The sequence below is a fragment of the Xenopus tropicalis genome, chromosome 8 (genome assembly GCF_000004195.4).
Source record: "Xenopus tropicalis strain Nigerian chromosome 8, UCB_Xtro_10.0, whole genome shotgun sequence".
Lineage (NCBI taxonomy): Eukaryota > Metazoa > Chordata > Amphibia > Anura > Pipidae > Xenopus > Xenopus tropicalis.
The window spans coordinates 130,536,842-130,550,920 of NC_030684.2; the positions used below are offsets into that span (position 1 = coordinate 130,536,842).

The 14,079-nt window shown below is 39.0% G+C and overlaps 1 protein-coding gene across 1 annotated transcript; it reads left to right on the top strand.

Moving 5' to 3' along the window:
• Positions 1-4,681: 4,681 nt before the first annotated feature.
• LOC108648292 (CD48 antigen) lies at positions 4,682-13,399 on the top strand. Its single transcript, XM_018096495.2, has 4 exons — positions 4,682-4,757; positions 7,005-7,328; positions 10,906-11,184; positions 13,236-13,399. Exons 1-4 carry the CDS (start codon positions 4,700-4,702, stop codon positions 13,325-13,327), a joined length of 753 nt encoding a protein of 250 aa, XP_017951984.2. The 5' UTR covers positions 4,682-4,699; the 3' UTR covers positions 13,328-13,399.
• Positions 13,400-14,079: the final 680 nt, after the last annotated feature.

A 14,079-nucleotide genomic window follows, 5' to 3' on the forward strand; every position in this document is an offset into this window, starting at 1 on the left:
TGAATACTTCACCAACAGATAGTTTATATTAAGTTAAGTGACCTAATAAATCTCACCAAACTGGAAAATATATATCTGAAAATATTGCCCTTATACATCCTTTCCCTTGAGCCGCCATTTAGTGATGGGCTGTGGGCTCCCTCAGAGATCAGCTGACAGGAAATAATGCAACTCTAACTGCAACAGGAAGTAGTGTGGGAGCAAAAGGCAGAACTCTGCCCATTCATTGGCTGATGGGGCCTAGCATGTATGTGTGCCTTGGCTTGTTTGTGTGCACTGTGAATCCTACAGTATGATCCCAGGGGGCGGCCCTTAGTACTTAAAATGGCAATTTTCTATTTAGGATTACCCAATGGCACATAGTCTTAAAAAAGTCTATTTTTATGAAAATGGTTTATTTAGATGAAGCAGGGTTTTACATATGAGCTGTTTATGCAATATATTCTTATAGAGACCGACATTGTTTGGGGGTATAGTTTTCTTAATGTCAGTTCAGAATTTGTAATTATGAGACTTAACCTTATGAGGTTATTGGTAATATGATCATTTTCTGCCCTCTTCATTTTGCTTTCAGCTCTTTGCAGAGTTACATTTCTTGCTGTATGCCTTGTACTGCTAGTAGAAGATATTGCATCATGAAAGCCATTCCCTTACACAGCATCAATTTAATATTAGTTCCACTTTCTATGATATTGTCACAGACCACAAGGGATTCTTTCTGCTTTCACGTATCCAGCAATGTACTGCAGTGTATTTCACTGAGGTTTCTTAGCTCAGTAGTCTTTCTAGATGTTGCCTGAAAAGTAGATTTGTATTTTTATTTTTGTTATCATCACATATCTTAGCAATCAGGTACATTGGAGAAAAGTAGAACAAAATCTTGGTGAAGATGGACGGAATAAAATGATGACCAACTGCAAACTGTCTAAAATATCACTGTCTACATTACACTAAAAGATGATTTTGAGGAGAAAGTCCCCATTAACTATACCTTAGTTCATTGTTCCCTTCATACACATTTACTAAGTACAAAACTGTGTGTGCCTCCAACATTGGCATGGGAAATGGGGAATTTTCCTGGACCAGAATGGTATTGTATATATATATACTTTGTCAAAGTGTTCATTATTATTTAGTTCATTAGTTTGGTGTTCCTTCTATCATTTAGTTCTACTTCTTTTATGTTGTTTTATAGATTTGCAAACTCCTTACTCTTAAAGGGGTGGTTAAGTTACATTTTAGTATGTGACAGAATGCTCCATTCCTAGCAACTTTGCATTATTAATTTTTTATAGTTTTTGAAATATTTTGCCCTCCTCTTCTGCCTCTTTCCAGCTTTCAAATGGGGGTCACTGACCCCTGCAGCCAAAAATCTATTGCTCTGTGAGGCTACAAATATATTATTATTGTTACTTTTTATTACTTATATTTCCATGCAGGCCCTCTACTATTCATATTGCCATCGCTGGTTGCTAGAGTAAATAAGACCCTAGCAACCAGAGAGATGCTAAACAGCTGAACAAAAATTTAAATCACTAAAAAACCATAACAAAATATTAAAGGAAGACCAATTGCAAATTATTTTAGAATATAAATGTCTACATCATATTAAAAGTTCATTTAACTACCTCTTTAAGATGTGGTCCAACCAATGATCTTTACACACCGTAGCCACTGCATCACCCCTGTATCCACTGTATCAAGCACACATTTTGTAACATTTTTATTTGTAAACTCACACATATAAGATCAAATTCTACTGACTTTTGCAGCTGCTGCCTGGCACTGAGCACTGTACTAAAGTTATCTACTGTCATTCCTAGATCCTTTCCCAATAATAATAATAGCTTTAACTTTAATTAAATTGCTTGTTACCCTAGCTAGAGAGCATGATGTTTCATTGGTTGCAAGTTACCAAACTGTGATTAGATGAGCATTGAGTTTAGTTGGCTGCTTTCTAAAGGTATTAGGCCTTAGCTGTCAAGCAGCTCTCATTATTTCTCTTATGTTTTTACTAGTACATAGGTGGGAAGCCTATTTTCAAATAAAATGTTTATCCTAGAGCCGATACCCAGACCCAAACATCATTATCATGTAAATATATTGCTATAAATGAGTTAATAAAGTGCATGTATTATTGCTGTAGAGCAGTCATAGAGAAACATGTCTCTCCCGCACACTAGTAGGTGACAGTGACCATCTTTTCATAAGAAATGACACACAGGGCCTGACCATATCCGTTACAGGTAAGGCTTCTAAAACCAATTTGTGTGGTTTGGTTGGTCATTCCACTCTTCTTAGTAAGATGGAAAGTCTCCCGCTAATGCTGGGTATAAATGTGTTAACCAAATACTCACTAAATCTAATGAAACTGAGCTGGCAATTTCAGAATTTAAAAAATGAACTGCAGAAAGTTGACAAATTACAAGTCATCTAAATGCTAGGAGACTAATATTCTCCACTGTAAATGGAAAACTACACCCCCAGAATGAATACTTAACCAACAGACAGTTTATATTATGTTAAGTGACCTATTAAAGAATCTCACCAAACTGGAATATATATATATCAGTAAATATTGCCCTTTTACATCGTTTCCCTTGAGCCGCCATTTAGTGATGGGCTGTGTGCCCCCTCAGAGATCAGCTGACAGGAAGTGATGCAGCTCTAACTGTAACAGGAAGTAGTGTGGAAGCAAAAGGTAGAACTCAATGGGGTTTTCTTGTGATAAACCAAGAAATTAAGTTTTCTTATCGAATTGATTCTGTCCCATTATACTTTAACACATGTTATTAATAATATTATGAATTAAATATTAAAGAAAATATGACTTTTAGATTTATTGTTTTTTTTAGGGGTTGGGGGGGTTTAAAAATTTGCCTTGGAGATTTAATGAAATAAGTATATTTATTTAAGTATCTATATTATGTTATTATTGTGTTTGTTATAAAACTGCAGATGGGGAACACGGTCACCTAGTATTTCTCAAGTCTTCAAGTAATTTATTAGCGAGATACCAAAATTTGGAATGTATTTATCATATCACTTAGCTATAAGTTATCAACAGTTTAGAAGGTATCATTTAATTTAAAAAATATGTTCATGAAATGTATTATTTTTTAGGGATCTATTTTAAAATAAGGACACATTTAGGTGGTTTCTCTCATATAAAAGAGGTGCAATGATTGCTAGGGGTTATTTACCCCAACAACCAGGAACCAGTTTGGAAGTCAGAATAGATGACTAGTAGGAGAGGTTCTTAAACAAAAGCAATTGAAAATCAATTCTGGTATAGGACCCGTTATCCAGAATGCTTGGGACCAAGGATATTCCGGATAAGGGGTCTTTCCGTAATTTGGATCTCCATATTTTAAGTCTACTAAAGAATCAATAAAACAGTAATTAAACCCTATGGGACTGTTCTGCCCCCAATAAGGGGTAATTATATCTTAGTTGGGATCAAGTACAGGTACTGTTTTATTATTACAGAGAAAAGGGAATCATTTAACCATTAAATAAACCCAATAGGGCTGTTCTGCCCCCAATAAGGGGTAATTATATCTTAGTTGGGATCAAGTACAGGTACTGTTTTATTATTACAGAGAAAAGGGAATCATTTAACCATGAAATAAACCCAATAGGACTGTTCTACCCCCAATAAGGGGTAATTATATCTTAGTTGGGATCAAGTACAGGTACTGTTTTATTATTACAGAGAAAAGGGAATCATTTAACCATGAAATAAACCCAATAGGGCTGTTCTGCCCCCAATAAGGGGTAATTATATCTTAGTTGGGATCAAGTACAGGTACTGTTTTATTATTACAGAGAAAAGGGAATCATTTAACCATTAAATAAACCCAATAGGGCTGTTCTGCCCCCAATAAGGGGTAATTATATCTTAGTTGGGATCAAGTACAGGTACTGTTTTATTATTACAGAGAAAAGGGAATCATTTAACCATTAAATAAACCCAATAGGGCTGTTCTGCCCCCAATAAGGGGTAATTATATCTTAGTTGGGATCAATTATTGGTACTGTTTTATTATTACAGAGAAAAAGGAAACCAGTTGGGGTCAGTGACCCCAAACAACAAGATATCATTTTTATATAAATACTAGAAATATGTAGGCAGAAAAGCAAAGTTATTTATTGAAAAGAAAATATACAGAAATAACTTATAAAGACCAGTTATTTAGAGTAGATTCTATAACAAATTAAAGAAAATAATCAAAGTTGATGCAAAAGGCAAACATCCTTTTAATGAATAGAAATGAATGGAAAATACAGGTAAAAGAATAAAAATGAATTACGGGCTAATTTTACTAAGATACTTATTATTGAGTCTTATTGCCTTTTTTACTTTATGAGTTGTATAGATGGGAAGGAAGTTGTTTTTCCCACCATCACATCCGTAACCATCACTGGTATTACACTCACAGCCACTTCTCCCCTCTTGTTTCCTGTTACACTGCTTCTTCTCTTTTACACAGAGAAGGAAAGCGAGAGTCAAAGATTTTTCTTTAGTTTGTTTTGAATTCATAGACCCCCAGATATGGGCTACCTATAGTGGAACACATATGTGGACATTTCTTTTGAGCTTGGCCAACAAGGGCAGCGGGGGATTGTTTTTCTGGGATCATTATCCTTATTGTCAGTTCCTGTGTAACTGAAGAACTAACTCACCTTCATCGACATAATGACATTTAGTTCTTGGGATCTCCTCTTCGTCTTCCACGTATTTCTCATACCCTGCGGTGAGTACATTGTCTCCTATATAATATTATTTAATATAATTTTCTACTGTTAAATTCTTTACAATTTCAACAAATTTGATGAGCTCTCAAACTTCCATTTCTAAATACCTTTCCACTAGTTTATGGTCCAGACCAGATCATTTCAAAATTTAGGGATTCTTGTAGTTAAAATCAAATGCAATCGGTGAAGACCTTCTATCTGGGTTTCCTGGATCTTTCACATGAAGTTGTAACCTTACTTTAAAGGAGAAGGAAAGTCAAAATCTATGAAGCACACTATTAAATATTACTACTACTGCTGTGTAAAATCGCTATATTCCTGGCTTGCCTAATGAAAGATTTACAGAGATACACATACTAGAACCTACATACTTGTTTCAGTGTGCGGTGCCGCCATCTTGTCCAGCATGTCTGTATAGGGTATTGCTGAAAACCACAAGCCAAAACCTCCCCCCCCGCTCTGATCCCCGCACCTACTGGCACCCCCCCCCCTTGTGCTTTGATCACAGCATCTGCCACCTGCCGGCTTACAAACACCCCCCCCCCCCGCTCCGATCCCCGCACCTGCCACCTACCGGGTGTGCATGGCACAGGATATAGCACTTATATAGCATGGGGTATTGCTGAAAAGCACAACCCCCCCCCCCATACTCACTGCTCCTCGCTCCTGCTGGCTGCGTCCTCTTCTGCATCGCCATAGCAACCAGACGCTCCTGATGTGTGCACATGTGCAAACTAAGGATCTGGTCGTAGTGTCTGTGCAGGAGCATTGCATTATGGCAATCTTCTCTACCCAGCTCAGCGTTTTATTTTTTACCTGTTTGGCTTCTGATCATCTGAACAGGAGAAATATGGGGAGACTTAAGGGCACTTAACTGAAGGTATGCCTGCAGCTTGGGATTAACTCTTTATTAGCCTTTCCTTCTAGTCAAATCAATATAAGCCACTGGTGTAGGCTGTTTTTATTTCCCCTTATTTCCCTTTTAGTTCCCCCTATTTCTCTCAAAATGGGCATGGTCATGTCAAATTGGGTGCAGTCGCATCAAAATGGGCATGGTCGTATCAAAATGGGCATGGTTGCGTCAAATTGGGTGTGGAGAGCCATAATGGGCACAATTACGTCAAAAGGGGTGTGGTCACGTCCAAAAACAGGTATGGTTGTATAAAAAATTGCGTGCAGTACCAGATTTTCGCAAATTTTTCACCGTTGTGCACATTTTTCTGTAGTTTTGTGGATTTTTTGGCGAAGCAAAATGAGATAGATTCACTCATCACTACTCACTGGCTAATTAGTCAAAGGTTTGTACAACTGAGTTTCTAAACCAATAGAATAACTTCTCTTGTTTTCCCTGCTTTTGGTGGTTCTGTTTGTATCAGATTGATATGTTTTCTGTGGTTTTGATATGTACTCCTTCCCCATAGGAATGAGGCTGGTTTTCCACTATTTAGATATTAATGCCTGGGCAATAGTTTACAATGTTGCTAGGAATGGTTTTATTTTGTAGTGAAAGAAAGGGGGGCTGAATTCTCTATTGGCAGGTAAGTAATTGTCTTCCCAATATGCCTATATATTGGAGTAACAATTGGTTGGCCACATCTCCAACAAGAATCTAAAAATCCTGGATACATTTTGGACAGTTTTCTGGGAATCCGGTACCACTGAGATAACAGATACATACAGATGCTGCCAGCAAATTTTTACATTTTGTCTCACCATGTCCAGACACCATTTTTTGAGTGTTAAATTCTGCCTCTAGATGGTGCTAGAGTGCAAAGACACAATAAAAACTGCCATAGCCCATGTGCAACTTGGTGGCAAATTTAGTTTTTTTTATTCCCTGTGTTAACTGGAAGAGCCATAATGGTGACTTATGAAGCATGTGAGTATTTTATATGATGTGTTTAAATGTAGTGACATGGTGGAACACGGTGAGACTGCCCTGTCTGGAACACGGTCATTTTGCCTTTTTTAAATGAGTATTTTTACAGTGAGTTTGGCAGAGTTTTGGAATATATATATATATATATATATATGTAGGGACCGCGTTACATATAAATATATAGGTTTCCATGCATGCAAAAAAAAAATAACATTTCGGTATATTTAAAAAAAAAAAAAAAAAAAATTAATTGGTGGCCTTGACAAACATTTTACTCCAATTTAATGGACAGTATTTTTTTTACCCTCCTGCATATCAGTAAGTGAAGTAAAGCTGGATCATTCCCTACTTCTATGTATTGCAGGAGGAGGAGGAGGAGACGTCCCTCTCCCAGTGACTGGCCGTGTAGGGGAGACTGTCACACTGCCATGCCCTCTGAATCTGGCAGATCCCATTGTAGGAGTCTCATGGATGTTTTGTAAAAATGGGAAAAAAATTCTACTGGGTGTATCCAGAAACCAGAAGTTTATCAGAGAGAATGGGAATTATTTCCCCAACCGGCTGGAAGGGTCTAACAGTGGCACCGCATTACTGATCAGGGAGCTGAGAATGGAGGATTCTGGGATCTTCACTGCACGGTTTCTTGTTAATGGCGAAGAGGCAGAAATTACTTATAATGTCACAGTGTTGGGTAAGTATGTGAGTGAGTGTGTCTGTGAGTGTGTATATGAGTGTGTGAGTGTGTATATGAGTGTGTGTAAGTGAGTGTGAGTATGTACATGTACATGTGGGTGAGAGAGTTGTTGCAGCTCAGAGCAGACAGACCTGTATGGGGGAAGTGAATTTATTGTTACACAGAGACTGGCAGAAACCATTAGGGGAGGAGCCAGACTTATTAAGTATTTCATTAAATGTCGGTGACTTTTCATTAAACAAATGAAGCATTAAGCTTGTGAGTCCCAAAGCATTTTTATCTTGCTGAAAATACACTGGGATCCTCATGCTTAAGAGATTCATTGTTCAAACTTCATATATATGCCCAAGTATGTTCTGTTTTTCAGTACAATTTGCCCAATAGTCTATATGGCACCAGTCCAGTAAAGTCTATATGAAATATGTTATGCAGAGACAGCAATCACTGTGGCACCTTCCACAAACACTCATTCAGGACTAATTCTATGTGGGCGGCTGTGCTCTCCTGTGGGTTCTGTTTGTTGCATTATTGCTGTACAAGCTGGGTGAGAGCACGGAACTATACAGTAAATACACAGACAGACAGACAGTATAGCACAGACAGACAGCAGGCCAAACCTTTCTATCCCTGTGCTAGTTACAGCCCAGGTGATGATGTTGCTTTGTGTTGGGGGTCCCCAACCTTTCTTACTCGGGAGCCACAGTCAAATGTAAAAAGACTTGGGGAGCAACACAAGCACCATAAAAGTTCATGGAGGAGCCAAATAAGGGCTGTGATTGGCTATTAGGGGCCTCTATGCACCCTATCAGCTTACAGGGGCTTTATTTGGTAGGAAATCTTGTTTTTATTCAACCAAAACTTGCCCCCAAGTCAGGAATTCAAAAATAACTCCCTGGTTTGGGGGCACTGAGAGCAACATCCAAGGGGTTGGGGAGCAACATGTTGCCCTGACGCACTGATTGGGAATCCCTGTGCAAATTCCTCTGCCCCTGCCTGCCCTAATGTATATAATTAGCAGCCTCCCTGGATTTGGCCTCATTTTTTTTCTTGCCTCCATCACAGAGCTAATTTGTCCCCTTCCGAGTGAGTCAGCAGCTTTAGTGTCTGTGTATGAGCCCTGCCTGACTGTCTCCTCAATAGATGATTCCCAGTAACATTCAATATACGTCATAATATTCAATGTATAAAAACAAACAGTGATTGTAATTATGAAAATAACTAGGTGATAAGAGATATCTGGTGCTGACTGTTCTTTTCTATACGTCAGTTGGGTAACTGAGCTGTATGCTCCATACATTTTCTATTTGCTCCAAACAGTAGCTTTCTGGCAAAGTTCCCTGTAATTTCTCCTGTGTGCAGCAATTGTCTTTTGTGACCACTTTTAAAAACCCATGAGTGCAGTTTTACAAACCTGTGTATACCAAGGAGTAAATAGGTCTGAATAAGTACAAAACACATTTTGCACACACAATTCGCACACACGTGCATAGCTAATAGGGAACATTTTTTCTAGTACAGGTATTGGACCCCTTATCCAGAAACCCATTATCCAGAAAGTTCCGAATTATGGAAAGGCCATCTCCCATAGACCCCATTATAAGCAAATAATTCTAATTTTCCAGCATGATTTCCTTTTTCTCTGTAATAATAAAACAGTACCTGTACTTGATCCCAACTAAGATATAATTACCCCTTATTGGGGCAGAACAGCCCTATTGGGTTTATTTCATGGTTAAATAATTTCCTTTTCTCTGTAATAATAAAACAGTACCTGTACTTGATCCCAACTAAGATATAATTACCCCTTATTGGGGGCAGAACAGCCCTATTGGGTTTATTTCATGGTTAAATGATTCCCTTTTCTCTGTAATAATAAAACAGTACCTGTACTTGATCCCAACTAAGATATAATTACCCCTTATTGGGGGCAGAACAGCCCTATTGGGTTTATTTCATGGCTAAATGATTCCCTTTTCTCTGTAATAATAAAACAGTACCTGTACTTGATCCCAACTAAGATATAATTACCCCTTATTGGGGGCAGAACAGCCCTATTGGGTTTATTTCATGGTTAAATGATTCCCTTTTCTCTGTAATAATAAAACAGTACCTGTACTTGATCCCAACTAAGATATAATTACCCCTTAATTGGGACTAGCGATGGGCGAAAAGTTTCGCCAGGCATGGATTCGCGGCGAATTTCTGCGTTTCGCCATTGGCGGATTGTTTCGCGAAACGGATGAAAAATTTCGTCGCGGAAAAATTCGCCGCACGTCCAAAAATTGTCGCGGCGTCACAAAAGAATAGTCGCGGGCGACGAAACAAGAGCCGCGCGACGAAACAAGAGCCGCGCGACGAAACAAGAGCCGCGGGCGACGAAACAAGAGCCGCGGGCGACGAAACAAGAGCCGCGCGACGAAACAAGAGCCGCGCGACGAAACAAGAGCCGCGGGCGACGAAACAAGAGCCGCGGGCGACGAAACAAGAGCCGCGCGACGAAACAAGAGCCGCGGGCGACGAAACAAGAGCCGCGGGCGACGAAACAAGAGCCGCGGGCGACGAAACAAGAGCCGCGGGTGACGAAACAAGAGCCGCGCGACGAAACAAGAGCCGCGGGCGACGAAACAAGAGCCGCGCGACAAAACAAGAGCCGCGCGACAAAATAATAGCCGCGGGCGACAATTTTTTTGTCGCACGACATTTTCGCCGCTTCGCAAATTTTTCGCCGTTTCGCGGATCTTTTCAAAGATTCGCAAATTTTTCGCCGAAGCGAAACGGAACAGATTCGCTCATCACTAATTGGGACAGAACAGCCCTATTGGGTTTATTTCATGGTTAAATGATTCCCTTTTCTCTGTAATAATAAAACAGTACCTGTACTTGATCCCAACTAAGATATAATTACCCCTTATTGGGGGCAGAACAGCCCTATTGGGTTTATTTAATGGTTAAATGATTCCCTTTTCTCTGTAATAGTACCTGTACTAGATCCCTGAGCATTCTGGATAATGGGTCCCATACCTGTACTCTGTTTCTTTACAGAACATGTCTTATTGGATTATATATGTATAATACGTGGCCACCGTCTCTCTCTCACTTTTTCCTCCTCGCTTTCTGGGTTACTGCCTCTTTTCTCTTTCTTCTATACATGTTAAAAGGCACAGACCTGCCAAATTAGTGATTTTTGGAAAGGTATGGAAATCTGTGTTTAAGTCAGCACTGTACATTTGAAATTACTATAAAATGCACTCTGTCTGACAGTTTGTAATTTTATCTTAAGCAAGAGCAGACCCAGAGGTGCCCTGAGCCTCCTGCACCATATATTAAGGCTTTTGGTACATAATACATGTATGCCTGTATTCTGTAACTTGACAATGTTAAGCAAGGTTGTCAGCACATAGGGCCTAATATGAAAGGACCATTGATTGCTGAAAACTTGCACTCCAAGTTGTCCCACTATTGATCTCAAGAAATAACCAAGGGTTACTCAGAGCAATAAGAACAGCTATTATAATGAGTTATAAACATTCTTCATTATATATATTCTGTGACTATGATCTGTTTCTAATTGCAGAGTCCATCCCTACACCAGTAATAGAGAAGACATTAGATGGGAATTCCCCTGATCTCTGCCGTCTTCATTGTTCTGTCCCATCAAACTCAACAACCCTGTCCTACAGTTGGACCTACAGAGATACTGGCACTGACAGACTATATGCCAATGGCAGCACAATCACTGTATCACTGAAGGATAAGGCATTGGGGGCAGAATTTACCTGCTGGGTACAGAATCCTGCTCACAGGAACAGCACATCCACCCCTTTATATCCATGTGGGGAGGCACAAAGAAAAGGTATGCAGGAGGGAAAAACTACTGTATGTTTTGGATATAAAGCTGCGATTAATTAAAGCAAATTAGGATTTTAAACACATATCAAGTAGGGGAGAGAATATAAGCGTAGTCTCAGGATAATGGCACATGGGGAGATTAGTTGCCTGTGGTTAAATCTGCGCTTCTGCAGGCAACTAATGTCCCCAAAATGCCTTCCCACTGGCAATAAAGTGAATCGCCGGTAGAAAGGCACATGCAGTGCTTTGTTTTCTGAAGTCACCCAAAGTTTCCTGCGCAGGAGGTATAAGGCTGCACCAATGCAGATGAGTTTGAATTAGCCCAGACATTATATATTATAGGCAGCTTCATGGGGAGAAAGTTACATGTTACATGTACCCCCTTGCTGGTAAAAGATATATTTCAGTTTCTGTTGGCTAAACTTTCTTCTGATTCCCATTGTCAACTTAGTCCTTCCAGCAGGGGGCGCAGCTGCATAAAGCGGGAGTCTCAGAACTGGGAAATCAATGAGGTAGCAGGATTAGGTATCATTAATAACAATAATATTATTCATTATTAACATTATAAGGCAAACTCAACCTTAAACTTTTTTACATAATGGGAGGAAATTCTAGTTCTAAGCAACTTTCCAATATACCTGTACATTCATTACATAGTTTCAGTGGTTTTAAAGTTATTTATAAATGCAATTGCTACTGAAAGAGAATCTGTCTGTCTGTTTATATTCTCTGGACTCTTCTGATACATTAACTCAAGGGCCAAGACCACCAAAGACAAAGGCATAAATAATTTATTTATTAATTGCATTCAGCTGCAGGTACAATTACAAATATCATTTTTAATTCATGTATATTGGAAAGTTGCTTGGAATTAGGTTTTCTTTTATAATGCAAAAATAAATGTTTCTGGGTTGACATATCTTTTAACCTGAACATCACAAGGGACTGACTTTTGTTGCCTCACAAGCCAGGTTTATAAATGTAACTGCAAACTGCAGTATCTGTTTATTCCTTTTACCTTTTGCCTGTTCAATGAAGCAGAAGTCAGTTAGTAACCAGACCTGTGCATGCAAAGCATTGTTGGAATTGGAGACTTGGACGGAATTCTAAGACAGTTTAAGAGTCTGAACCAATAGTGCAAAAAAAAAGGAGAGAAAAATACTGGTTTATTTTGTGATTACAATGACAAATAACCATTGATACCACTTTTAATAAATGTTTCCTTCATCATATTTGGCTTTATATCCCCTTTAAGCTATATGAGGCAGATGAATAGTCACCCAGTGCTTCCCACTAACATTTACAATGTGAAAGTGCTTGCCAATTCATGTCATTGTTATTTATTGACGAACAATGCATATTTGAAATGTTGCAAGTGGATTTTTAAAATATTTTAGAGAAAAATACGTACTGGTATCCTCTGCCCTGTTACTCCTTCTGTCTATTACATGCTGGAAGTAATTATGGGTAATTGTTGATGTCCCCGGGCAGAAGTGTAAGATCAGTACGGGGTGGTGCAGAGTATAGGCCTTGGTGTTCCAAAACAGGGTACAGAGACCTGAGGCAATCCTGGGGGAAAGGAAGGCAGTGTGCAAAGTGCAAACATGGTGGATTATTTACACTTGTTGCACTTTGCACACTCCTGTCCCAGTCGTAAATGAGCCCAACGATCTGCTCTGTTGTACAACTATATATTTACAGTAATCACTACTAAGGCCAGCATTCTATCAGGCCTACACACCAGCATATTATACAATTATAACACACAGCACATAAGTGCATAGTGTCACATACACCAGCACACACTACTTATGTTGTAGTTAGGAAGACATATATAAATACATTCTGCAGGAACTTGGATAAAACTTTTGCTTTCCTTTTGGCAGTGCTTTTAATTAAATGTTAAAGTTAATTGTGTTTGTGTCCGTTCATCAACCTTGGCTATTTTATTAGATACTACTGTAAATATCGGTATTTCACTCATTTTCGCTTTAGTGTATGTTCAGCAACCACAGGACTAACACTAATTACTGTTTTACTTTCTTTTTCTTGCAGATGGAGTTTGCTGGATTAAGATATATATTATTCTTCCTGTTTATGCCTTACTCTCTGCTACTGTAATGTTTGTTATATTTGTTCCAGTATAGAAACAAGAAATTGTGACAGACCCAAACAGACAAAGTGACAATGACTAGTGATGAGCAAGGTTTTTTGCCAGGCATGGATTTGCAGCGAATTTCCGCATTTCGCCATTAGTGAATTGTTTCGCATAATTCCGTGAAAATCTGCTGTGGAAAAATTTGTAAAACTAGGGTGAGGTTGCGTCAAAAAAAGCACGGGCAACAAAAAAAAAACCTGCGGGCGACCAAAAAAGACATGGGTGACAAAATTGACGTGGGTGACAAAAAAAATCATGCAACAAATGCGTTTTGCAAATTTTTCGCTGTTTTATGGCAAAGCAAAATGGGACAGATTCGCTCATCACTAACAATGACCTGTTACACTAAACCAAACCGCATACAATCACATGGCCCAACCTTACTTGAACTGTTACTCTCCCACCCACCCACGATTGGAAAGAATGCAATGATGGAATTTTAACCATATGGTGCTTCTTTACCATCTATAGACATGTATAGGGTTTGGTGTGTGCTAGCAGGAACATTCATTTGAGTTTATATAGTAGGTACATTGATGGATGCCACAGTCAGTAAAGGAGTGCTTGCTCAGTGGAGCGGACGTGGAAGGTCCTGGGGGTGGTGCATACTAGTACTATCTCTTTAAATAACAGTCCCAGGAGATTGATGCACCTAAAATTATATGTCTCTGCTGCCCTGTTGAAATTTGAATACCAAAAACTGCATGGCAAGTTCGGACTACCATTTTGGTATAAAAAATG

What these genes read in the sequence shown, in the direction of transcription:
- LOC108648292 (XM_018096495.2), top strand. Translation starts at nt 4,700, where the DNA reads ATGACATTTAGTTCTTGGGATCTCCTCTTCGTCTTCCACGTATTTCTC. An exon ending in TTATAATGTCACAGTGTTGG is followed by an intron (nt 7,329 to 10,905) that starts GTAAGTATGTGA and finishes TTCTAATTGCAG; the next exon opens with AGTCCATCCCTACACCAGTA. An exon ending in TGGGGAGGCACAAAGAAAAG is followed by an intron (nt 11,185 to 13,235) that starts GTATGCAGGAGG and finishes TTTTTCTTGCAG; the next exon opens with ATGGAGTTTGCTGGATTAAG.